Raw genomic sequence first — 24,455 nt, forward strand, 5'->3', positions numbered from 1 at the left:
ATGAGTTTATCTGAGGGTGTGATGTCTATGACATGTTGTATGTACATGCATGCGCAACATTGCCAACGTTCTAAAGGAGGGGAGTGCCAAGGTGCTCGTCGGGCCCTTTGAGTGCTGTTACACCGCAGTCCTGGTACGGATATACAGAGCGGAACGCACCCTCTAATGTACATCTCTAGTTTTAATATACAATATGGCGCGCCCACTCTCCAGACGCGAGGTCTGCCGATTTCATTTATCCCACTACTTCCTTGACAATCTTTGCCAACTCGGATTTCTCCACATCCTTGCCCTCCAAGGGTCCACCGGGGGCCAGCAGCTTCTTCATGACATTGCCCATCTGCACCTTGCCTCCGGTCGCCACGCCCCCCTCGCTCGTCATGGCTGTGACGATGCCGGCGACGATGGTCCGCAGCTCGTCGGCGCCGACCTTCTGCACGCCGCTGCCGGCGACGTACTCGTCGAGGATGTCGATCTGGGCCTGCTCCTCCTCGACGAGGTCGTCGCGGCCGGCCAGCAGGAACTCGGCGGCGGCGTCGCGCGAGGCCCACGCGGTCTTGCGCAGGAGGGCCACGAGCTGCGCGTCCGTCGTGATCGGGCTCGCCGTCTTGGAGGCGTTCAGCGTCGCCGCCAGGACCGAGCGCAGCACCGTCAGCCGCGCCGCGTCCTTGGCCCGCATCGCCGTCTTGAGGTCCGCCTTCAGCTTCTGCAGCAGCGGCGGCGGCGGCGGGTCGGTGGAGTACGGGCGGCGGCACAGCGGGGTGGTGTTCGGGATACTGAGCAGTGGTCGGGCGGCGGGCCAGGTGGTGGCGGCGGTGGTGGTGGTGAACCGGGCCCGTGTCAGGCTCAGGGGCAGCCGTTTGGGTGCTTGGAAGGCCATGTTGTGTATGTGGTATGAGAACAGTCGGGTATGTCCTGTGGTTTGTGTACGGCGTTGTGTTCAAAGAACTATTCGGAGGTGGGTTTGTCGTGCTTGAGCTCGGAGCTTGGAGCTCTGAAGCTGCAATAAAATTTTGGGATCTCTGCCAATTGACGTAACACGGGCCTTCATCCACCCCTGTCGTCGATGAGAAGCTCCACCGAACAAGCATGGGTGTCACCCCCATACCTCAAAGTTGGGGCCGCTGCGTAGGGCTTACATAGTGACCACTGACAACCTCTAATGCTAAACTACATGTAGTACTAATGATTCTCGTCTGCAGCTTCGATCGTAGGTATCCCTCTAAGGATTCCTGCTTCTATAACCGTAAGCTCAACCGTCAATATTTTTATTAAAATACTCTGCATAAGTAGGTAATGTAGTTGAGATGTGGAACTGGCAAAGGAGTAAACTGATCCACTTTCGGTGCCGCCGTCACATGCCGGTAGTGAGCGAGACACCCATCCCCCTTGGAAGTTGCGACCACCACCATCCAGCAAGGTTACCTACGTAGTAGTGACTTCCACTTGATCACAGGTATGTTCCCATCTGGCGGTTTCCTTAATACCGTTTCTCGCCTGTTAATATCATCCGTTGTAACCAACTTTAACTCGACTTCATGAACGCTGAGTCACGTTTGCTGATTCTCGTGCTCGTTCATAATTACCATCAACCCTTTCATCATTAACAACCTCATTGAAGTTATCTAAAGTATTTCATCTCTTCATCGTAGAGGAAAACCATGACGTACTCACTCGGTCCCCATCTGAATACACAACATCCTACAGGTCGTAATACACCGAGCCAAATATTCGGGGCAGTCTCTTCGGCAATATGTGCGAAGCTGCATCATACTCTGCGAAGCTGCTCCCTGAATAACGTTTACTTTATGACAAATTCGACGCTTTCTCAACGAAGACGCCGGTCCGGCCACATTCAGCGATGTACCCGCTTGCCACTTCGCCCTTTCCTATGACGGCTGGAAGAGCTCTTGCTAGAGCTGTGCCTGTGCGAGCTAGACATTCCCGGCCCTGAGCGTTTCATGCCAGCAACAACGTATCTAATGGACTATGTCAGTTCAGGACGCAAATGAGAACTCCCCTGGCGAGACGGGGGTATTGTTTAGGAAGTAGGCACTCACGCTTTGAAGTAAGGCTTCATTATTAACGGACTAGTCAGCAAGATCGACTCAAACCTCCGCGCAATTGGTTAGTCAAATCTTACCTTCAACCCCAAACTGACGGCTTCTTGTCGTGCCTGTCCCACAAGTAGGTGGAAATCTTCAATCGTCATACTTCGAGAATCAGTTTTCTGGTTCGATGGAATAGGGGCGAGAACGAGTCCAGTCACTGCGACTTACTCTTGTATGGCCGTACAAGGATACAAAGCAAGAGAGGATAGAAGCCTGCTAACATTCTCCTGATTCGCAACACCGATGCCAAAGTCCCTCTCATCTGTGGTTGTCTCGTAAGTGAAGTCCCAGGACCGAGATACAGATACTTACCGTGCGACCAACCACACATTGGAAGGGTTATCTCTCTCATCTCCATCCTCGTGAAGCCGGCTTCCCTCATCCAGTTCTCTAACTTCAGACCCGCACGGGGGTCTTTTCCTGCTTCCTCCATTGCGCTTAGATAATGTCTGGACCAATGGCTCAGAGCATGGTCTATAGGTGAGTAAGTGTTAGTCTCCCTTCCATGGACTTCCATACGTGAGAGACTGACTATCACTCAAGTGGCCACCATCGGACTGGGCGTTGAAGTATATCTCCACCATTTGAACCCAGCCTCCCGGAACAAGCACTCGATGCAGATCGCGGAGATACGACGGCCATCTTTCGGCATTGATCCCGCCGGCAAGCAACCTGCTGTGTACAAGATCGAAGGTGTTGTCGTGGTATGCCAGACTTTTATATGGTTAGCGCCCATGTTTCTATGACGGGATATCTCGGTAATTTACCCTTCATTAAGGTCTGCCTGTTCCAGATGCAGATTTACCGGATAGTAACCGTACATTGGCATCATCTCGGTGCTAACATCGACGCCGTACACCTGAAAGCCGGGCCAACGTTAGGTAATTGGTTTGAAATCGATACTTCTCCCTTCGGGTGCGAAGCGTGGCCACCACCTACTACAGTGTCGGCGAGTCAAACGGATTGGACTCACACAGCCCCATTGACAGTAGAGGGCTCCGCGGGCGGAGGTGGAGTTGACAATCAAAAGTTATACAACTTTCGACTTAGGCTCACCTCACGAGAATCTAATGAAAGAGTATAACGGGGATTTGACGTACCTGGCACTGAGGCTCTCTCCGCGCAACTTCCACGGCCCAATTCGCAGTTCCTGTTCCACAGTCGAGCACTCTTCTTAGGGGGGTTATCTCTGGGAAGATAAGCCTATCATCGAATACCAGAGAAAACATGTCGTGGGTCATCTGGAGTCGTTCGACTTCGACCTAGAGCCAACTCGTGTCAGCAATTCGTCGTCATATCCAAGCAGTCCAATTTACTACCTCATCTATAGGAGAGAGATACGCATTGCTCGACAGAGATAGCTGATGATACTCTCTACCATTGTACACGATTCGCACGAAATGTTCCTGGGGAGGATAGGAAGGGTGCTTTCTTCTTCCCTTGACCAAAGTCAGCTCCCTTTGCGTGTTGAGAGTTAGGGGTCTAGTCACTCACTCGTCCCACTCCGCCATATTCTCGGCACTGAGCCAAATGACTAACACTTCCCTGGCTAGGGTCCCACCCCTGATGTACGATGGCGACAACGATAGTTCCTGTCAAGAGGCTTCTTTCCCGGCTCTGGACCAGGGGTACTGGGGCGCCGGCGGTTTCTTCTGTGTTGAGGATGTAGGTCAGCCCAGTCGTGACTACTGCGGAGCAAGGAAACTCCAAATACTTACCAAGCCGAAGTTTTGTTGGACTTCGGGGAGGATGTGGATGGAAATGGCCGACCGCTGTCTTATGCGTGTGCCCAATGAACGGCCTTCTCGTTTACCAGGCTGGTTGACAACAAACTCTTGCCTCCTGCACCTACTCGCACGTCCCTTCACGTCAATGCTATTTGTCCGATAGATGCCGCAAATAAGGTGGCATTGGATGTTGCAACATGGATGTGCAAGGTGTACGGCCCCCAGGTATAGCATTTTTCTTACAGGGTCGGGTGGTCTTCGAGTATTCGATATGGCCTTTGCCGAAGACGATGGTCAAACATCAGCATATTCTCATATGCGGCCAAGTGGATAGATGCAGGCCAAAGGCGGAATGTGTTTGGTCCCTCATAGCCCCGATCAGGAAGGCAAATTGAGCAACAAATACACAGACAGAGAAAGGTCTGTTACATTGATCAGGATAATTGAGCTAAAGGGTGAGAAGAGACAGCTACGTGGACCTGTGCATGGGTGTTCGCCCTCCCGCTGCTTCGACACCCGGTCTCAGCTTGACCGGTGGCCCTTCTGCCGTCCCTCTCTCTCCAGTACCAAGCTCCACTGCCTACCTTATTACGAACCCGCGCTGCATGGAGGCCGTAGTTTGTCTGAGAGGACGAGCCAACCAGACATACTTCTAAGCTGAGGGGAAGGGGCCGTGAATGGCCTGTGGCGTCACGCTGCAGTGCGGTGCTCCATACTAAGGTAAAGTGAGAAATGACCTGGGTGGTCGCTTCTTTTGCTTGGCATGGTTGACTTGCAGGACCGAGTAACCTATACATACATGAAAGAGCACATACTACTTGATCCAGTTGGGGGGGCACCCAAAACCCAAATATCTGGGTCTCCCGTTCTGGTACACGTTGTACGGTTCCGGCAGGATGGAAAGTGTCAAGCCACGGCCCAGGAGACTGGAACCTGGGGACTATGCTTAAATGTCCAAGTCTACCCAACACATAGTTTGGCACCCACTCATTCGAGAATCCGGTATTCGTTGCCCCAAGGTAGCCAGCCACACCAACATGTTCCATATCTCGAGGGAATGATAGCATTGTTATGGAATTGTTCCCTAAACCTCCCTTGGTTGAAGAAGACGGCTAGACTGAATCGTAACCTCGGCAATTGCGGGCCATTCTGTTCACAAAAGGCATCTCAGTGTGCCGAATCCCGACAGGGTGAAATGACAAGAGCTGCAGAGTATAGTCAGGGGCGTTCCTGTATCTGCAGCACAAATTGCAAAAGTTTATTGGGGCGATATGATTTGCATACGCGCAACCGGCATCGGCGACCTACACTGAAAAGGGGTTTTTTCCTCCGAGATCTTCGCTGTGGCCGCTACTGTGTACATGGCTCGGCCATGGGGGCAGATGTATCCAGGTATGTAGGCCGTTCTGTGCATCCTATCCCCGGGCAGACTCAGATTAATCAGTCGGGAGAGAGACAGTCAGCTACACTAGCTACATTGGCATCTCCCAGTAGACTGGATCATGGGATTGATCTTCATCCACAGCCGGCCTCCCCGCCAGCCAGCGGTAAAGTGTGTGGCGTATAGGAAAGGTAAGTATTTACATACATACATCCAGGCCAGACAGTGTTAGGCTACAAAGGGTTAGATGGTAGGTCAAGAAGAAGAAGGAGGGGCGCCAGCAATTGCGCAGTGGAACCGACGGAATTGGTGGATCTAACCTATAAGTTGCAATAATACTACTTACTATATGCACCTCCAGAGCCCAGACAGTCTTGCATGGCACAAGGAGTAAGAAGCAGAAGCAAGAAGAACGACATGCACACTGACTCATAATTGTCTTATCTCCAGACTGCATGCAGCCAGGCGTCCCGCGAAATCTTCCCGCTTTGGAATACCAATGACTGCCGCAGGCAGGCTACTGTTCAACTACTGCATACCAGGTAACCTGCATTACATAGAGCCCTGTCCAATGGAAGGATGAGCACATACAGCGCACACAAAAGCACACATAATAGATACGGACGTACTGAAAGGGACGCAGACACTTCCTAACGGAGGTTGCATACACGATTAACCCTGGGTGCTGCTCGAGCGAGGGGAAGAGAGCAGAGAAGAGGAGAAAGAGGGGAGACGGAGAGGGACAGAGAAGGCAAGCGAGAACGAAAAAGACAAGAAGAGGGGCCGACTACATACTACGAAGGGGCAGGTCGCATAACAGGTCGCGATATATAACAAACGACGGACTCTTGACTGCCCAGTATTGTTATATATATTGGGTATACAGAACATCCTTGCCGAGTGTGCGTGCTTTATATGGAGGCAGGCACATCCCCATGCCACACAATGCGATGCAAACAGCACATGACTGTCCAATGTACGTCTAACATATATAGCTCTGCTGCTTCCTGGCTGGTCCTTCTGCTGACTAGACGAGTTCGGTTCATCGATTCTGACCACCAACGCCGCCAAGACAGCGTGGAGCAAACAAAAGCAAGAGAGAAGAAGGAAAGAAAAGAAAAGAAAAGAACAGATGATATTCCCGCCATTCTGGAACCTCGGCTCTGTCTCTGATGGAGATATCCCGGCAGCTTCCCTCAGGTCTTATGCATTAGCGCCGGTTGCGTGCCATTCAATCGGGACGGCCTTTTCAGCCGTACGACGCGGCCAAACAGAAACCGAGATCGCCCGTCTTTTAGCAAATGTTTATCATCTTCAGATGCTGCTGCATGTCTTCTCCCTTTGGGAAAAGGCGAGGGTCGCCAACGCTGGAACAGTCATCACCCTCTTTCTTAGTCATACTTGATGTATTTTGCACACAAACACGCAAACACAAACATCCATCCTTGGTATTATCAGAACCCACCAGACAATTAACGGACTACAGAGAGCAACTCCGTCGATCATCTATTCTTGGCCTGCAGGAGAGAAAGGCATCCAAGCGAAGGAGACGTCGACTATTAATAAACTTGGCAAGACCAATGATCAACTTGACTGGCCCAGGTAGGTAGTTAGTTGGGTTTGCCAACCGTGATATACGATGCCATTTGCATGTCTGTTTGCTACCGATGACTACAGAACGGCTTTTGTTTCTCTCTCTCCCAAGACCATCACGCATCGTCCCACATCAGAGCAACACAAAACCCGTCCATGGCAAAGTCACCTAGGCTGATATGCTAACCTGACTCATTCTTAAACTGGAGAAAGGAAGAGAACAGAAAATATGACGAAGAAGAAGAAAAGACAGTGCATGAACCGTATACCGCCTCCGGGTACTTCTGATCGACGCTACGACGATGCCAGCCAGCCAACTATCTTTGGTTGTCATTATCCTTATTTGGCCCCTGATTATTTTCGTTGCCCCCTGCGAACCCCCAACCTCCAACCTTGTGGCTACCGATGTAAGTACCTTTCTAACCTGCTAGGAATTTCTTATGCAGCCGCGCCTCAATTATGCGCTGCATCCTGCAGTCCACGTTGCACCGCACCATACTGCCCCCTCGTGTCCGCGGCAAAGGATTACTCGGGCTTGGGGAAAATGGCTCAAGGGGGCTGATCGGATCAACAAACCATTCCCTCGGAGGACAAAACCACTCACAAGCCTCGCCGACCTGACCGACGAGCTAGTTGCCGCAATGAGAATTCCTGCGTGGCTAGCCATCTTGCTGATAGGAGGTCCTGCCTAACGAGCCACCATGGTGTCATGCCAGCACATATGCACGCGCACCACACATGCAGCCAGGGCCCCCAAACCTGGCCGCGGCCCAGAGCCGGAGAACACCTCCCGCCGGACGCTCTTTTCTCGCGAGTGCTAAGCTTACTCATCTGCCAGCCGTCTAGTCTTGTTTGCTTTTGCTGTCCAGGTAGGTCTAATCGTACGTGACACAGGCTCCACGAAGCCCAGGACTTAAGGACCACCGCAGCAAGACGGGCGAAAGCCATACGCTCTCTTCTCGGCCAAATCCCGCCCCCAATCCACTGGCCACTAGCATGTGGACATTTCTCTCCTCCCTTCCCCGATTTGGCAAACAAACCGACTGGTAAGAAGTGAGCAGTCACGTAACATTCGACTGGACGTTACAATAGAGAGTCACAGCAGCCAATAACAACCATCAGGAAAGGCTTCAGTATCGAAAATGGCAGGCAGATGGGGGAAGGAGAAACCAAAACAAAACAGAGGCATGGGCGAGAGAGAGCGAATCGTGTCACAATAACATATCACGCCCCCTCCTAGCTGGCTTGCTAGTTCGGTGAGAGATTGGCGTGCGATTCGCCCAAGCGTCGGACCTTGCTCCTTGGGTCTCTTGGGGGGTCGGGTCCTCCTCCATCTGCCTGGCCACCTAACCCACCGGCCATCGCTTTCCGTTTGTGGCGTCGGGGAAGATTGGGGGCCGGCGGAGGTGGGCGGTGTTGCCTTGCTGTGCTATGGCCCCACGTAGGGACTATAATAATATATGTACGCACGAGTTAGTTGCTGGATGCGGCCCCCCTATTACGCAAGAATGGCGTTACTGCATGAGAACCCATACCTTCCTTTTGCCAACCCCGTTTCAAGTTACATAGTACCCGGTGAATGAATCTGTCCCATAGTCAGCTATCTATCCATCCTTTTACCCCCATTACCCGGGTGACACTTCAATGTAGTCGAGGTTCTGATCCCAAGACGGGAGAAATTAAAGGTTGTGGGACAGGGCCAAAGGGCCTACAAGGATCTTTACTTGCCCTAATCTACATACGTAGGGATCTACAGCAGGATGCTACTGTGGGAATCTGGTCGAGAGCCAGATGAACATCTCTTCCTTGGTGAGCGAAGGTAGCAACTACGACTTACTTCCCTGAACGGGGTTGAATCGAAGTTCCCCGGGTAGCTAGGACATGCAACATGCCTACATACTAGCTAGCTGGGCATACAGTCACTCTACAGGGATCCTGTCAACCTATATCGTCAAGTTCTGGTATTGTGTCTATGGGTTACCCGGGAGATATCGACCGATGTGGACGAGGAGCCCTCTCTTCTGGCTTTGGTTTTTTTGGTTTTGTTGTTGCACACGCGTCTGCGTATATGCCGGTTCGGGTTCTTTCCGGATGCATGAATGTGGCACAATCAGAGAGAAAGTAACCTCCCGTCGCCCGTGTAGTGGTAATAATGGCTTCTTATCCCAGAGGGAACTGACTAGTCAGCCCCGGATGTTGCGGCCGCTTTGCTTGCTTTTCCACAACTTTTACCACGTATCATGCGTTTCTTTTCTCGGCTCCAATGAGACCTTTGGGGCACAGGATGCTAGTCTTGCCGTCAAAGATCCGATTCCACGGCTCCGGGTAGGTAGTTCCCGCGTCTTTAAGTAGTGATGTATGTATGCAGCTTCGCCTTCTGGTCCCGCACATACTGTACGCCTATGCCTATGCCTATGCCTTGCCTATGCCTACGCCCCACGCCCAGACCCCTCTGCCTTCCCTATAATCCCGGACCTCATTCTAATTTGCTCCCATCATCGCATATCGTCATTATGGAGTACATACACGGTTTCCTTTTCCCATCCGGTGCCAGTCAACTAGTTCTCTAGCACCACGTGAACACGGGGTTGCGAGCTTTAACTGTCTCAAGCCGCTCCACTATAACCTTGCGCCGGTTACCCTCGGCCCCCTCTGCCGCGGCAAAGCCCAGATCGCCCTCCAGGTCGCCGTCCTCGTCGTCCCGGCTGCCCTGGCTACCGTACATCTGCGTCGCGATCGAGTTGCTGTTCCGCCGCCCCGCCGCCATGGCGAAGCTGAAGCGGCGCTCCCGGCGTGGTGAGTACATGTGGGGTTGAGTGCGGCTCGGGCCGTGGTAGCTCGTGCGCGAGGGGGCCATGCGGGAGAACTTGGGGCGCGAGGCATCGGACGCGCCGTTCAGCTCGTCAAAGGGATCGGAAGCCGCTTTGCCGTTGGGCGGCGAAGCCTCCCCGGCGGGTTCTGGCTCCGGCGACAACGCCCGGGGCGTCGAGAGCTCGAAGCGGCCTGGGTTGGGCAGCGGGCTGGCGAAGCCCAGCAGGTCGTCTGTTTGGTCCGGTGCGGCGGCCGAGGAGTTGGCCGCGCCGATGTCTATCTCCTCCTCGATGGCATCCCTCAGCTCCGGCTCGGTTTTGCGACGCATGTCGGTACTCGCAGCACGCATCGGCACTGCTATGGGGACGTCGACTAAGTCGTCCCACACGCATACCTTGACGCGGCGAGTGAGTTCCAATGGCCCATGGTCAGCTGTCTTTAGGGTCTCGACTACGTTCCAGGCTTGGCCTTTCATGACAGCCATTTGGCGCGAGAACATCTTTTCTTGAAAGTCGGGATCGAGCTGGAACACCTTGCGTAGTGCTAGTTGAGTCTCGCTCCACCATGTCGTGGAAGTTAGCAGCGGTAGGAAGTGATCCTTTGTTTTCTGAGAGAAAGGCCGACCGATGAGATCTACTGGTAGAAAAAGCCACCCAAACGGGAAACTATATCAATGTAAGCGAAAGAAGCATTCAAGCATGGTCTTGGAGAAACTCACCTTCGCCAAGCGTCCGGATGCTTCCAGGGCCACGATAACGAATTATCAATGGCCCCTATAGATATCTGGGGATCCTGATAACTCCGTGGACTGCTAGCCTGCATCGGTTTCTGGGTGTGGTAAGCGTCCATCCCAGGACCTTGAGACTTATTCCTGTCAGCCAAATTAATAGGCCGCGGCGCTGGTTCGTCGTTTTCCTCATCAATCTCCAAATTTAGTTGCGGTGGCTCGGATGCGATCGAAACCGCCTGTGTTTCCCAGTCGACTTTGACCATCCAATTATCAAGACCTCTATCTGTATTCCGCATGATGTAATCCAATATCACAAGTTTCTCAAGCTCCTCTCGGAATGCTTGTTTCAATCCCTCGGTCCATTGAAAATTGTCAGGACCTGGGGGAAGTGGCTGTGGCCTAGCCTCATCGTCGTCACTCTCGTCACCCAGAGCAGGCCTGCTCGAAGGCCGACAGCTATCAGCCCATCTCCTCTGCTTGTTTCGGTGCGTGTCATTCGCTCGGTGGCCTGACCAATACTGATCAGGCCAAGGGTGCTGTTTTAGGAACACATTGGCGTCCTTAAAGCCCTTGAGAAATACTTGAAAACTGCCTGGCTTGGCCGGGAAAGGCTTCTTCTTCCGGTAGAAGTTCCTCCGGTCCCAATAAGGATAGTGAAACGATTTGGAGGAGAGCCAGACCACATCGGTATAAGGGACCATGTGAGTTCGTAGTTGGCAGTCCAGTGTGTATGCGGCTGCCTCGCTAACGTACGAAAGATTCGGAATAAGACACGCTCGGCCGAAACAGCACGGGAACAAGTTTCGATGTATCCATTTGTTCCATTTCGGGTTGCCAGCCGCATACGGCTCCTCGTCCTTGGGCTTGAATACTCCAACAATCTTCCCTTCTGTGTTACGGGCGAAGTAACTTCCAGAGCTTCCTTGGGTGATCATGCTCGGATGCATACCCTGGTCGATTGCTGTCCGAACGCTCTCTACAATGCTCTCGAACTCCTCCTCGGACATAGCAGGCTTATAGGGGTTGGCAGCCAGAGAGCTCGCAGTGAAGGGTCTTGTACCATCCGGAGGGTGGAAGACACTGTAGTGGATCTCCAAAGACTCCTCCTCTTCTCCTTTCCCTTTGCCTTTTGTCCTTTTGAATTTGGCAGCGATTTCTTCTGCCCATCTCTCTAGCCTAGCATTGATGGCCTTGAGGTCCACACCAGAGTTGCTCCTAGCTCTCTGAGGTCGCTGTCTCTGTTTCGACAAAGCCTTCGGGGAAGCCATGCCAGAGTGCGGGCGCGGCTGGGAAATAGGCGCGAATCTCGGCGCCGTTTGAGGCTGGAGCGAAGCGAAGCTCTGACCCAAGGGGTCGTCCTCAGAATCATCGCTCAGGTCTTCAGCCTGTGCCAGACGCTCGTAGCCTGTGGTAGCGGGTCGGTGTCGCGGCATGTTGGGCAGCAATGGTGTCGACTTCGCAGTTGGCGCGCCGTCTTCTGTCGATGGTCGTTCGATGGGAAAAGGTTTGATGGTGGATGTCGGCTTGTTGTCCCTTAGGCTAGGTAGGCCATGGATTTAAATGCCTGATTTGACGAACTCCCTAACTTGGACTAGGCAGCAACTAACGCAAAAACGCTCGAGTATAGAGCATACACCTCCGGTTGGAAATGGTGTGATGAAAGTAGGAGGGGAAAAAGATATTCAATAATAGTACAAATAAAGCTAGAGATATGGTGAGGGCTAATGAGCGCAGCAAGATTCAGGTTGAACCGGTTCGAGGTTTGATTCACGTCACTCACTCTCCCTACCTAGCCAACGGTGGTCGTCGAAGAGAAGGGGTTGAGTTGCATTGCAGGCGAGACGGGCGCTAAACTCTGTACAGACTAGCTTGGAGCTGTGCCTCCAGATCCACCTGGGCAATTCGTAGGCACCCCCTCCGGAAACTGCAGCGTCCGCTCTCCGTGGGGGTGGACCCTCGACATGACATCGGGAATCATGATATCCATATCTTCGCTCTTCTCTATGCGAGCAGATGCAATGAGCTTAAGATGGGCATATTCTTGTAAACATGAGTAAAAACGTAGATCTCTGAATGGCCTATCGTCACTATATTCCTAAAACTGCCGGGCGATATGAGAAGTCCCGGCTGGTGACTCCTTCTATTCTAGAACAAAATTTTTAGTGGGCTCAGGTCAGGGGATGGAGCCGATGGATGCTGCTACTGTAGGTAGATTCCCACTCCGAACAAGACTTGCCATACCACGTATCTCCATTGTAAGATTCCAAAGCAAGAACCGGGTTAAAACATGAAACTTCTGGCCTGGCGGTCTACTGTCAATGGCAGTATGAACCAACTACATACTGTGATCCTCTTCGCCTCGATACGAGTATGTGGCCACTACTACAGTCTACCGCACTAGTAAAGCTACGAGGTATTCTACCCCTAGCCAGCGGCACTGCGCGCTAATGCACTATCTGCCTAGTAGCCATCTGTTCCCCAGACTTATCTAACAACATAGCAACCTTAACGACCTCACGTAGCGTGTGGCGTGGTGCGCTGACATTGAGCAGAGACGTCGTCATTTTGTCAGAGCGACAGGCGATATTGCGATTTACGAGCGAATAGTTTCATTGTCATTACCATCCAACTTTAAACAGTCGTCTATCTACTTGCTCTGCTGTAAGCTGTAATCGATATTCGAACTGTCGATTTCTAGCTAGGTCAGGCTCTATCCCGAGGTCCCAGTCGGAAACAGCCCCAGACTTCTTATCTTTCGACTTGCGTATACTGTACGGCTTCTCGTCTCCGTTTCCAAACACCCCCAGACTGCTCCTAGCGGGCTTAGTACCCCGCCAAAATACCACGTATCAGTAGCAGCGAGGACAAGCCTTGGCGTGGAAGCCTCGGTACGACTGACGGACCACTCATCTACGATGGAGGCGACTGTGATCCGACTGCTCGCATGTTTGTGTTTGGGCGCATTTACACTTCCTTAGGCCTTGGGGCTAAGCCTCCAAAGTTATGGGGACCCAATATAACCTTTACGTCAGGTGCTTCCAATCGTATCATGTTCGTCTATTCAATTGGCACGAGAGCTCTAGTAGACGGCGGGGGATCTCTTCCAGCTGTCGCAACGGCTTTTGGAGCTGATATGGAATGGTTTCGTAGATCTTTCGTCGTGGTAGAACCCCTTTTAGGCTAATAAGGCGTTTGCGCTCCCTGATCCAAGCTTCCAAGTCCCCCTTTTATTGTCCCTTGACAATTATCCCTGAAGCACATCCCTCGACTTTATATTTGAGCTGTTCCGCCCTTCTTTGAAACTCAAGAGCAAGACCTCAAGTCCACCTGTACCATGAATTGTATTATCACAGCCTTTTGGTATTGAGGCTTCTAACTATCTGCTACTTTCCTATTCGTCTTTTCAGAACTACGCACAAGCGCCTGCCGACCTATCCGAGTAAAATCGGTGTACTTACGAAAGCGATACGAGGACGCCTGGCTTGGAGAAACTCGAACGCCAACTGCCTGCCTGTTCCTTCCCACATCCCTTCTCCATTCTACTGCACGGCATATCATTCGCAATGACAACCGAGACAATGACCACCGATATTATGGCAGACATCATGCTGTCTGCCTTTTCTTCGCCTGAGCCGGACAACCAGAGAGGACGAAAGAGACGTCGAAGCCCCCCACCCTATATCAAGATCACCGCCACACACAGCCCGTCGGGAGAATCTGCCACTTTCCGAGGCCGCTCACGTTGCCGCTCTACTTCTCGTCTTGATACTTCGAGGGCTGCGTCGCGGTTACGGAGCGGCTCGCTCTCGCCGACACGGAAAAGGCTGCTGAAGGTGCTGCAGCTGAATCGTCACCGCAGCCAGAGCCCGTCCCGATCTCGCTCGCGCAACAACGAAGAGGCGTCCAGGCGCAGGAGACAGAGAACTCAAAGCAGAAGTCGAGAACACCTGCAACGAACAAAGGGTTCAGACCAACCCTCCCTACTTTGCCAGGAAATCATCATATTGAGCGAGGGCCTCTCGGTGGCCGAAAAGCAGCATGGTTGACGTGTAAACGGTCTGGAGTGTGGGATTCTTGCACGATTGATAGAAGAAATTGCCACTGGTGTCTTGAGAAGCGCTAAAGACGGCAACCCGAAGGCTTCGACCTGTTCATTGCCCCCAGGCCGAGGGTCAACTGAGCCACCATCGGGGTTGTACGATGCGTGTTAGCAGGTGTGTGTGCAGGAGTCGGGGTAGGCCGCGTAGTAGTCCGTGAGAAGAAGTAAAAACGACGTTTTTGTAACACTTTGGGGGCATTTGTCATTATTGATCTATCAGCTGCTCAACGCACGAATAAGGGAGTCACAACAATGTTTTGATATTATTACGGTGTTATTTGTGAGACGGCATCGGAAAGGGGACACAAGGCGGGCCGGAAGCTGCTTGAGCATCCGCCGCTGCAAGTTTCAAGAGTTGCTGCGATGGTAATCGGGGGCCAAACGAAGCAAGAATGTAAAATGAATTCTCCAGAGAAAGGAAGGTTATAAAAAGAAGATTGTGTACACCTATACTGAGGGTATTTATTATATTGATCCCTATACAGCTCATGGGCCTTGCTTTGCGGAGTGTTTGGTTCGATATCAAGTAAGCAGTTGAACCTGAGTTTACTTTATGTACTTACTATGCCTATTATTCAACACCCCGCATATCTACATACTTTTCTTGATACCTGTACAATTGCAAGTGTCTGTCTGAAGGCAAGCAGCGCGGCAACCCCACGCTCTCTATTCCTCCTTGCTGCCACCCACCCCCAGAAAAGATGTAACCTCCTACATGATGTACTGGTATGGATCCCGGGTTGTGTAATGGCCCAGTCAGTAGAGGGGCACGTGGTCACACCGACTAACGATTTTGGCGATAGCCTATCTATAATATGTGGAGTTTGCAGGTCGTCCTAGGTCATGCGACAAATAGATTCTGCATCCGTGGAAACATCGAAAAGAATGCCGATAGGATAGGCAAGGGACAAGAACCGTCAGCCGCACTTATCTGCGACTTACATGCTATGCTGTTGGGTGAGCGCCCACCCCTTGGGAGCTGTCATTATCGCAGTTAGGTACCTACCTACATACTTACTCAACACTACGGCGGGAAATAGTTTCATATTCGTAATATGTAACCAACTGTCACAACCTTGACTTTTAAACCTTAGTATTCAATACACGAAAGGGCAAGAGCACTTTCCTTCACACACATAAATTCAGGTGCCATCAGGACATGTGGCGAGAGCTCTCTCATCCCTCCTCCATGTGTTACAGGGCTGTAGCTTGCGACATACACACAACAACAAACCATCGCAACACATTCAGTCACATTGATCCCCCATCAGCAAGTGAGCGGGTCGCTGGAAGTAGAAGCCGTTCGCCTATCAGTGCGGCAGCCTATCATCAGCGCTCTTCGATCAGTGGGGCTCAGCGCTAGTCCAAGGCACCTCAGCACGCAGACGCAGACTGGCAGACTGGGTTGGGTACGTACTTCAATCACATCCATTATTTGATTGATCTGAACATGGTGCAGATGATCATCTGAAGTGGGAAGCTAGGTTGTTGAAGGCATCAAGCTTGAAATCCAAATATCCCCATCCCCATACCTGAACACCGGCCCTTGTGACAAACCTGCATTCTCCCGTCTGGCCGTCGCCAACACTGCCGCGCTCTCTGCCCCCCCGCTGTGCGAGGCCCAACATTTCTATTCTTTGCACTTCACTCATTCACTTTCGCCATTCTTCTCCATCGCCGGCTTTACCTCTGCACCGAACAAGCCTTTGATCCGACCTGGTTGTGACTGCCCCGCGGTCCTCGAACTTCCATCTCTAATCTTGACTTCGCCTCTCATTCTTCAAGCACAAAGAGGAACGCCCTTCCTTGCTTGCACCCGCTTCGACGCACCAAGCTCCCAGTATACAATCCAAACAATTACATACTTACACCTGCGTTTGCGATCCGGATCGTACACCTACTGACCCGGATTTTCACGCACGCGCGATGAGGACCTCGGACTAGGACCACATATCCTATCGGCGAGTCTGCAGATACCATCTGCGTCACTGATTGCCAAACCCATCTGAACGCTTCGGATCTGATAACATGGCACCTCACGGTTACATCACTGGTAACAGTCAGTCCGACTCTCCCCCTCATGCGCACATCATGCCTCTGCCTTATCGGAAAAAGAGCTCGGAGCGAGGATCTCCTCGTGCTCCCAGAGCTTCAGAAAGACCATGCTCTACAGAAGCCTACTTCATATGATGATACTTACATTTCACTTCACAAAGACACTTCTACCCAAAATGGTCTGTCGAACCCGTCGGGACTGCCAAACAACCATGGCGCATCCACCATGGACATGAACCCTGCCATACTTCTGAACCCGCGGGCGGCATTCACGACGGCCTCACGCACGAATAACGTCAGCGGCCGATCCACACCTGCAAACTACCCCAGCCGATCCAGCGCTCCGACTTCACTTGATTTACAGTTCTCAAGCCCGAACGAGGGTTATGCTTCAAATGCAAGCACGCCACCTTCCTTCTCCTACAATGGGGGCTTTGATATTAGCCATACCCCTTCGCCTGTGAATGGATTTGGTAGCATGATTGAGCGAATGAACCACGTCCAAGACCGAAGCACAGCACCACATCCAAAGCGCCGGAAGGTGGAGACCATAGATATCGACGACAGTGCCGACGAGAAGGCTCCCAGTATGTTTGGCAATGGAGGAAGTGGTGGGATGATGGGGCAATATGTCAAGGAAAAGAAAGAGGAGGCCGCAAATAGCCCATCTCTATCGCGCGCCGATACAGTTGATTTGACTGAGGGTGGTGAGTTAATAGATCTCCTCGATGCTCATAATGATTGAAGCTAACTTTCTTGCAGGTGATGACGAAGCTAACGAGGCGAAGGCAATCGAGGACGCACAAAGACAGGAGATTTGCTACGGCATGATACAAGGCGCCAAGATTAACTGTCACAGCGTCCCCAGCCCCAAGCCTGAGCACAAGTCTCTCCAGCACGGCTGGTGGCCCACTGTCAAGATCGTTCTGAACCGCAAACTGGGCGATGTTACTCACGTCATCAATGCCAAGGACTACACCCGCAATATCGTAGGGATATTAGACCCTCAGACAGCGTTGGGCCTCTCGCCCTTGTTAGATTCCTCTCGGCTACAGCTCAGGACTGACAGCCGGATCCCCACGCGGAAAATGGATGGTGAGCGAGTTGGCGACCCAATCTCCAAGGCCTATAACCTTGACCTGGTGCTGTATGGCCCTCGACGATCCGCCAAAGCCGTTGGCAAACATCTGTCCCAGAAACAGCTATGGCTGCGCAACCCAACACGCTTGGATAGTGGGATAAAATATGAAAACCCGCAAAGTCTTCAAGGCATCCGACCTCAGCCTATCATTCGAGACCGAGAAGGTGCTCCGGCGGCGCCTGTACCTCAGATGGCGCGAACCGTTGAGGAGATTCGTAACGAGGTGATGGGGGTTTTTGATTCGCTTACACGAAGCGAAGACCTCCCACAGATGGAGCCAGACTCCAGAATCGTGACTGAACTTCTGAAACATCAGAAGCAAGGTCTTCATTTCATGATGACGAAAGAACAGCCGCGCAAGCTCTCGAGCATCGGAAAAACACCAAATTCAATTTGGCAGCTTAAAACGAGTGTTGGTGGTCAGCAAAGCTATTATAACGTCATCACCGGTCAAGTACATCAGCAACCACCGCCCGAGACGCTTGGTGGTATCCTTGCAGATATGATGGGCCTGGGAAAGACGCTTAGTATTCTCATTGGTGACGAGCACTCACGATGCAGCTGAAGAATGGTCCAAATCAGAGCCGGTGCAGCCTCGACCGCCTACTCAAAAGAAGGGTCAGGGTCAGTCGCGGTTCAACGTACCCACGCCTGAGCCTCTTGGGTTGACCCGCATCTCCCGCAATTCTCGAGCTACGCTGCTCGTGTGTCCTCTGACCACCATCACAAACTGGGAGGAACAGATCAAGGCACATATCAAGCCCGGGACATTCTCATATTACATTTACCATGGATCAAGTCGTATACGAGATCCTAAGAAGCTCGCCCAGTATGACCTAGTCATCACGACGTACGGATCTGTCTCTACCGAGGTCAACTCTCGTCACAAAGGGCGAGCTGGGCCCCACCCACTTGAGGAGATTGGATGGTTCCGAGTAGTCCTGGACGAAGCGCACATGATACGCGAACAGTCGACTCTACAGTTCAAGGCGATCTGTCGTCTACAGGCAAACCGCCGCTGGGCAGTCACGGGAACGCCTGTACAAAACAAGCTTGATGACTTGGCAGCACTACTCGCATTCATACGACTCAAGCCTTTCGATGACAAGAGTAAGTTTACTCAGTACATTGTAGCGCCTTTCAAGGTCTGTGATCCTGAAGTCGTACCCAAGCTCCGGATTCTCGTGGACAGCATCACCCTCAGGCGCCTCAAAGATAAGATTGACCTGCCTCCTCGCAAGGATCAACTTGTGAAGCTTCAATTCTCACCATCTGAGGAGAAGCTGTACAAATCCTTTGAGCGAAATGCGCAGGACAAGGTTGCCGTTCTTGCCTCTGGCAGAGACAAGATGGTTGGTGGCAAATCCTATATACACATCCTGCAGTCCATCCTGAGACTTCGTCTCATCTCAGCGCATGGGCGCGATCTCCTCTCCGAAGAAGACCTTGCACTCGTCCAGGGGATGACGGAGGATTCGGCTATTGACCTTGACAGTGATGATGACGACAAGCCTGCTATTGGTGAAACTCGAGCTTACGAGGTCCTTGAGCTGATGCAAGAGACCAATGTTGACAAGTGTTTCGTGTGTGACAAGAAGCTAGGCGCACGAGAGGGCAGCACCGATGTAGAGTCGGATAAGGAGGACAACATTCTCGGCTACCTTACGGCTTGCTTTCATTTGATATGTCCATCCTGCAAACCGACGTGGGATGCTGAGACGGGCAATCATGGAACCGGTCGGTGCCCCCTGTGCTCCTCTCATATTCGACTATCCCTCGCCGAGCTTCGGAAGGACAAAGCAGAGGTGGAGCATGATACTCATCATAAGACGGGTAAGAAGTCGAGCTCCCTCGAGAGTTATTCTGGCCCACATACCAAGACACGTGCCCTTGTGGAGGATCTGCTCAGGACCAAGGCCCAAAGTGAGGCCAACCCGGATGAGGCCCCCTTCAAGTCGGTGGTGTTCTCGGCCTGGACTTCTCATCTTGATCTGATTCAGTTGGCGCTGGACAAAAATGGCATCACCTATACCCGTCTTGACGGCAAAATGTCGCGAACTGCGCGTACCGCTGCCATGGACTCGTTCCGAGACGACAATTCTGTGCATGTCATACTGGTCTCCATCATGGCAGGGAGGATTGGGTCTCAACTTGACTGCAGGCAATAGTGTATATGTCATGGAACCCCAGTACAACCCAGCTGCCGAGGCACAAGCAGTCGACCGAGTACACCGACTTGGGCAGAAGCGACCGGTCCGCACGGTCCGCTACATCATGGCCAATAGCATCGAAGAAAAGATGCTCGAGCTTCAGGAGAAGAAGATGAAGTTGGCCAGCCTCAGTATGGACCGCGGCAAAGCCATTGACAAGGCCGAGGCTGCCAAACAAAAGCTCATGGACTTGCGAAGCTTGTTCAAGTGATTCGGTCGTCGGGTTCATTCCACACTCTCGCTTTCACGGTTTATGATACATGTCTTTCACGGTTTCTGCGTTCTCTTGGGCAGAGCATATCAGGCGTTCAGTGGAGCACTCTATCCGAGCTTCCCTTGACTCTTATCTAGAGTTCGGCCCCTCCAGTGGGCCATTGCAGCATACACGGCGTTCTCGAGATGAAGTCGGCATAAATGGGGGGTCTAGAAGGGCAAATGGAGTCTATCCGGAATGCACAAGTCGGTTATGGTTTAATGGCCATCGGGGACTAAAAAAGAAAATGGTTCTTGCTTGTGACATTCGGGCAGAGATTATCTTGCCTGGGGGCGGATATTATAGGGGATGAAGACTTGGCTGGGAAGAAGCCATTACACATCCAAGGCGTTTGAGGGGCCATCCAGCATTTCCCCAGCACATCTACTCTTTCGGGTTTCATTTTTCGCTCCCCTCCTATTTGATACCAGCCGCAGCCAGCTGTGGCAAAGCATGCGTTGAAGCTTTTCTCATCTTTCTTCGTTGCAAGATAGATATGTACTTAGATTCTGAAATGAAATCAGTCAAGACTGACAAACGTCTGGCTCATACGAAGTGCAGAAGCATGTGAATGAATGACCTGACGTGATGAGCAGAAACCACCTAACCTACTGAATAAGACGGAACTGACGACTGACCGATCCCCGCAAGTCTTGGTGTTATCTTTTCTGTATACCTACATACATGTACATACATGAAGATAGCTATGCTTGAGATCACGACCACGAAATGTTGAGTGACGAGTCTTATCGAACTTGGAAGCTCGTGAGGCTTTCTGTTGGACTTTCCGTTGGGCTGGCATGTGAAAGGCCGAATCGGGCGTGATAGCAGTTCTACTACGTAGTTGACCCATGTTGTTGGGAAAACGTTCGATAGCGGCGGGTATGATGTATCAAAACCAGGCACCGTTGCCTGCCAAGCCGCTTGCTTGGTTCGAAGGGGTTCGTCCCGAAGCGGAGCCTCTGAATCAGTTTCGATAGTCCGGGCACAATCACTGGTCGCGTAGGGAAGAGATGATGCATATGACAACTAGGCACGAATAATTAGAACTCCAAGGAAAAAGAATGAATCGCTTGTTAATATTTATCGTTGTGTCAATTTGACAAGAGTACTTCGTAAAAGCAGTTCGCTTATATTTGAAATCAGTCCAACCAAGTAATGATGCGCCAGCCGTGGGTTTTCCTACATACGCCATCTAAAACGCCTCTAATAATGCTATTGACTTTGTCCTGATCATCATGGACACGAGTCCTGTGACTCATCTATGCTGCATCAGCAGCGGCAACCGGTTGGGCAATCCGCGTGACTTGGTCACCGGCCCGCCAGATTCTCTGGCCCGTTGAGTCATTGACAACCGCAACGTCCTTGTTCTCCGACTGAGCTCGCTTCCAGATCTCCACCTCGCATCCTCCTCGTAGGACACCAACTCTCATGGTGGAGAGCAGGTTGTGAGCAGCATTGGAGTGTAGGTAAACACCGCCGTTGAACATGGCCGTAGCGTCCTTGCCAATGGCAGACGAGATAAGGGCCTTGCCACCAGGGTGATCCTTGATGAAATCCGTGACATCGTGAATAACACCAGCAATAGCAACGAGTCCCTTGCCGTTCTTGGACTGGGCAACAAAGTCGTCCCAGTGAACAACAGGAAGCTGCTCAAGGGGAATGCCCCAGTCAAGTCCGGCGCGCTTCTGGTCGAGCTTCTTCTGGAGTTGCTGGACGCGACCCTTCTCGATTTCATTGGAGCGGAACTGCTTCAGGTCGTGGGCGAGGCCAAGCTGCTTCCAGGTCCAGATCATCCACTTGGTAGGGTCGTATTGCCACCACTGGATGGCGTTGCGGTAGTCCGATGGGAACTCGTGGTGGAAGTTGTGGTAGCCCTCGCCCAGGGTGACAAGAGCAGTGATGACGTGATCACGGGGCGAGTTGCGGTCGTCGAAGGGCTGGTCACCGAGCCAATGGGCGAGAGAGTTGACACAGAAAGTGGCCTGCTGGACGAAGAAGATGCGAAGGATACCGGCGTAGATGAAGCCGCCGAGGTAATCACCCCAGCCAAGGCCACAGACAAGAGTAGGGAAGATCAGACCCATGGCCAGAACCGACTTGATGTAGTGAGTGTGCTGCCAAACAACGACGGGATCGTCGTTGAGATCGGTGATGTCGGTACGGCCAATACGCTTGGGGTTCTGCTTCATGACCATCCAGCCTATGTGGGAGTAGAGGAGGCCTTTGCGGACAGAGTAGGGGTCCTTCTCCGTGTCGGTGTATCGATGGTGAGAGCGGTGGCCTCGCGACCACCATCTGATGGAACCCTCGACGGCGCCGGCGCCCATGGCAGCCAGGTAGATCTTGAGCGGGAGGGTTGCCTTGTAGGAAGTGTGAGACCAAAGTCGGTGGTAGCCTGTGGACTCATGTTAGATGGTGGGATTCTTTCTTGGTGCAAATAAAAAGTCGTTCGGAATACGTACCAGCAGTGATGCCGAGACCAGTGTTGAAGTAGTAGAAGACGGCAAACAGAGCCGTGGCCGTGTACAGAGGGGTGAAGTAGGCTCCGACGAGGCCCATGGCTGGAACGCCGAGAATGAAGTAGGTGTTCAGCCAGTTGACATGTTTGTACCAGTTGCCCCAGGTAATGGGGGTTTCGGTGATGTGAGGCTTCTTCAAGTCATAGCCGGCACCTCGCAGAGGCTTGTAGTCGGTGGTCCCGTCAGGGTAGACCTGAGCAACATTTGACTCTGCCATGTTGACGGCAGTAGAGAATGTGATGGATGAGTAAAACAAAGCTGCAAGAGAGAGAGGAAGCAGAAGTGTACTGTGGGATTGGGGGATTATATTTAACGTGGTCGCCTCGGACTCGGGTCGGGTCAGCTCAGCAACTCAAGCTTTGGGGGAATTGGTGGGAAAGATACGCAGCAGCCAAGGCGAGATGGCGGGGAGTGGATGGGGCAGAATAGTGGCTCTGGCTGCAGCGTACTGGGTTCTGGATCTGGGTCTTAGTTCTGGGTCACTCTGGGTCAGCAGCCCCTGGCAAGCCCTGGAAAGCGCTGGTCATACGTTCTCCCCCAAGAAAATCGAGGAAATGACGACTGGCGGCAGCATTTGAGTGAGTCTCTGAGACTCAATCCCTGCCGCCAAAGTGCTTTCTGTCCGGGGCAAGATACATGCCCAATGCAACGCCATGGATTGATAACATACCCCGGCATTGTATCAATGTATCTACCTATCTGCACGGTATCACATCGATAATCGGTAGGCGAATATTACCTACAGCTACCAGGCATAAGGCATTCACGCCATGTCGCAACTGGAGGAGAAAGCATGACGTGTCGGTTAGGGAAGGTACTCACAATTCCATCAATGTAGAAAGAAGTCCCTTCTGATGAGTGCCTCCCGTCTATGAAGTCTCAACATGAAAGTCAAAAGCATCCGAGCAGTAGGTAAGGTAGGTACGGTACATCCAAGCTGCCGAGGCGGTTTGGGGAACCAGCTTGCCAGCTAGCCAGACAGCCAGACCAAACGACAGACTCAGACAGTACGAACACTGAAGGAGGCAAATACTGTAAACGTGGGGAAAGCGTCGTTCTGCATTGCTCTTTTGCTGACACCTTCATTCCTGCCGGTTTCAAAATCCATGTAGGTTGCTTTTTTTTTCGTGGCGGCCGTTTTTGCCTCCTCTGGTTGTTGGGGGGCGAGAGGATTTTTGTTGGGAAGAGGAAGTTGGCGTTGATTGGCTCAAAAAACCAGGGTCCTTCCCGTTTGGGGGTGGCTAGCATTTTTTGGTGTTTGTCCATTGGAGCTCCAGGCAAGGTACCCCCCGATCCATCTTTTGCTGCTTGTGCCACTGTACATATTGATATCCATCAATTGATAAAGCCCGATAAATACCGCCCGCATCCCGCATCGGCATGATGGAAATGTTGAATGACCTCCAATTTCACACTGCGCTTTGGAGTTCATAAGTTTGAGGGGACACCGTATACATAAGGTACATATTGCCCTGTTTGTAGTTGAAGGCGGAGGTCACCATTCAATGAAGGCAGCTCCGAGCGATTGTTGTACTTCAAGTTCTTATTAGTCTTACAGGCAGGGACGCACATACCAGCTGAAACATTTCCTAAGGCTGACGGCAACGGGCGGGGACTTCCTTCTTGAACCCCCAAACCTTGCTTTCCTGCTTGCTCACTCGAGCATCGTTCGACAAACTCGCGAGCAATATCGCGATCGCGGGTTCCCAGATGTATCTGATCTAGATCCTTCACTAACATATGTAGCTTATCGTACTGTATATCTGCTCTTCCACTAGCAATTCTAACCGTTGACGTTGAGGCCAATACACTTTGTTCTAAT

The 24,455-nt window shown here is 52.0% G+C and overlaps 6 protein-coding genes across 6 annotated transcripts; 2 read left to right on the forward strand and 4 right to left on the reverse strand.

Annotated features, from left to right (window-relative positions):
- Positions 1–235: 235 nt before the first annotated feature.
- Positions 236–880, reverse strand: PG994_013165 (uncharacterized protein; the record flags this gene model as incomplete). The annotated part of the gene is made up of 1 exon (XM_066864574.1): positions 236–880. The coding sequence occupies one exon, from the start codon at positions 878–880 to the stop codon at positions 236–238; it is 645 nt and encodes a 214-aa protein (XP_066709535.1).
- Positions 881–2,145: 1,265 nt separating this feature from the next.
- On the reverse strand, positions 2,146–2,943 carry PG994_013166 (S-adenosyl-L-methionine-dependent methyltransferase; the record flags this gene model as incomplete). Its single annotated transcript, XM_066864575.1, has 5 exons — positions 2,146–2,176; positions 2,280–2,373; positions 2,424–2,585; positions 2,644–2,825; positions 2,879–2,943. The coding sequence occupies 5 exons, from the start codon at positions 2,941–2,943 to the stop codon at positions 2,146–2,148; spliced, it is 534 nt and encodes a 177-aa protein (XP_066709536.1).
- A 6,435-nt stretch (positions 2,944–9,378) lies between these two features.
- Positions 9,379–11,786, reverse strand: PG994_013167 (phosphatidylinositol 3; the record flags this gene model as incomplete). The annotated part of the gene is made up of 2 exons (XM_066864576.1): positions 9,379–10,288; positions 10,342–11,786. 2 exons carry the CDS (start codon positions 11,784–11,786, stop codon positions 9,379–9,381), a joined length of 2,355 nt encoding a protein of 784 aa, XP_066709537.1.
- Positions 11,787–13,916: 2,130 nt separating this feature from the next.
- On the forward strand, positions 13,917–14,399 carry PG994_013168 (uncharacterized protein; the record flags this gene model as incomplete). Its single annotated transcript, XM_066864577.1, has 1 exon — positions 13,917–14,399. One exon carries the CDS (start codon positions 13,917–13,919, stop codon positions 14,397–14,399), a length of 483 nt encoding a protein of 160 aa, XP_066709538.1.
- A 2,133-nt stretch (positions 14,400–16,532) lies between these two features.
- On the forward strand, positions 16,533–20,261 carry PG994_013169 (SNF2 family DNA-dependent ATPase; the record flags this gene model as incomplete). The annotated part of the gene is made up of 4 exons (XM_066864578.1): positions 16,533–17,214; positions 17,270–18,136; positions 18,177–19,698; positions 20,210–20,261. The coding sequence occupies 4 exons, from the start codon at positions 16,533–16,535 to the stop codon at positions 20,259–20,261; spliced, it is 3,123 nt and encodes a 1,040-aa protein (XP_066709539.1).
- Positions 20,262–21,373: 1,112 nt separating this feature from the next.
- PG994_013170 (acyl-CoA desaturase) lies at positions 21,374–22,850 on the reverse strand (the record flags this gene model as incomplete). Its single annotated transcript, XM_066864579.1, has 2 exons — positions 21,374–22,509; positions 22,577–22,850. The coding sequence occupies 2 exons, from the start codon at positions 22,848–22,850 to the stop codon at positions 21,374–21,376; spliced, it is 1,410 nt and encodes a 469-aa protein (XP_066709540.1).
- Positions 22,851–24,455: the final 1,605 nt, after the last annotated feature.

Source organism: Apiospora phragmitis, assembly GCF_038363925.1.
Source record: "Apiospora phragmitis strain CBS 135458 chromosome Unknown utg000011l:1.0-3236445.0:1.0-3240683.0, whole genome shotgun sequence".
Classification (NCBI taxonomy): Eukaryota; Fungi; Ascomycota; class Sordariomycetes; order Amphisphaeriales; family Apiosporaceae; genus Apiospora; species Apiospora phragmitis.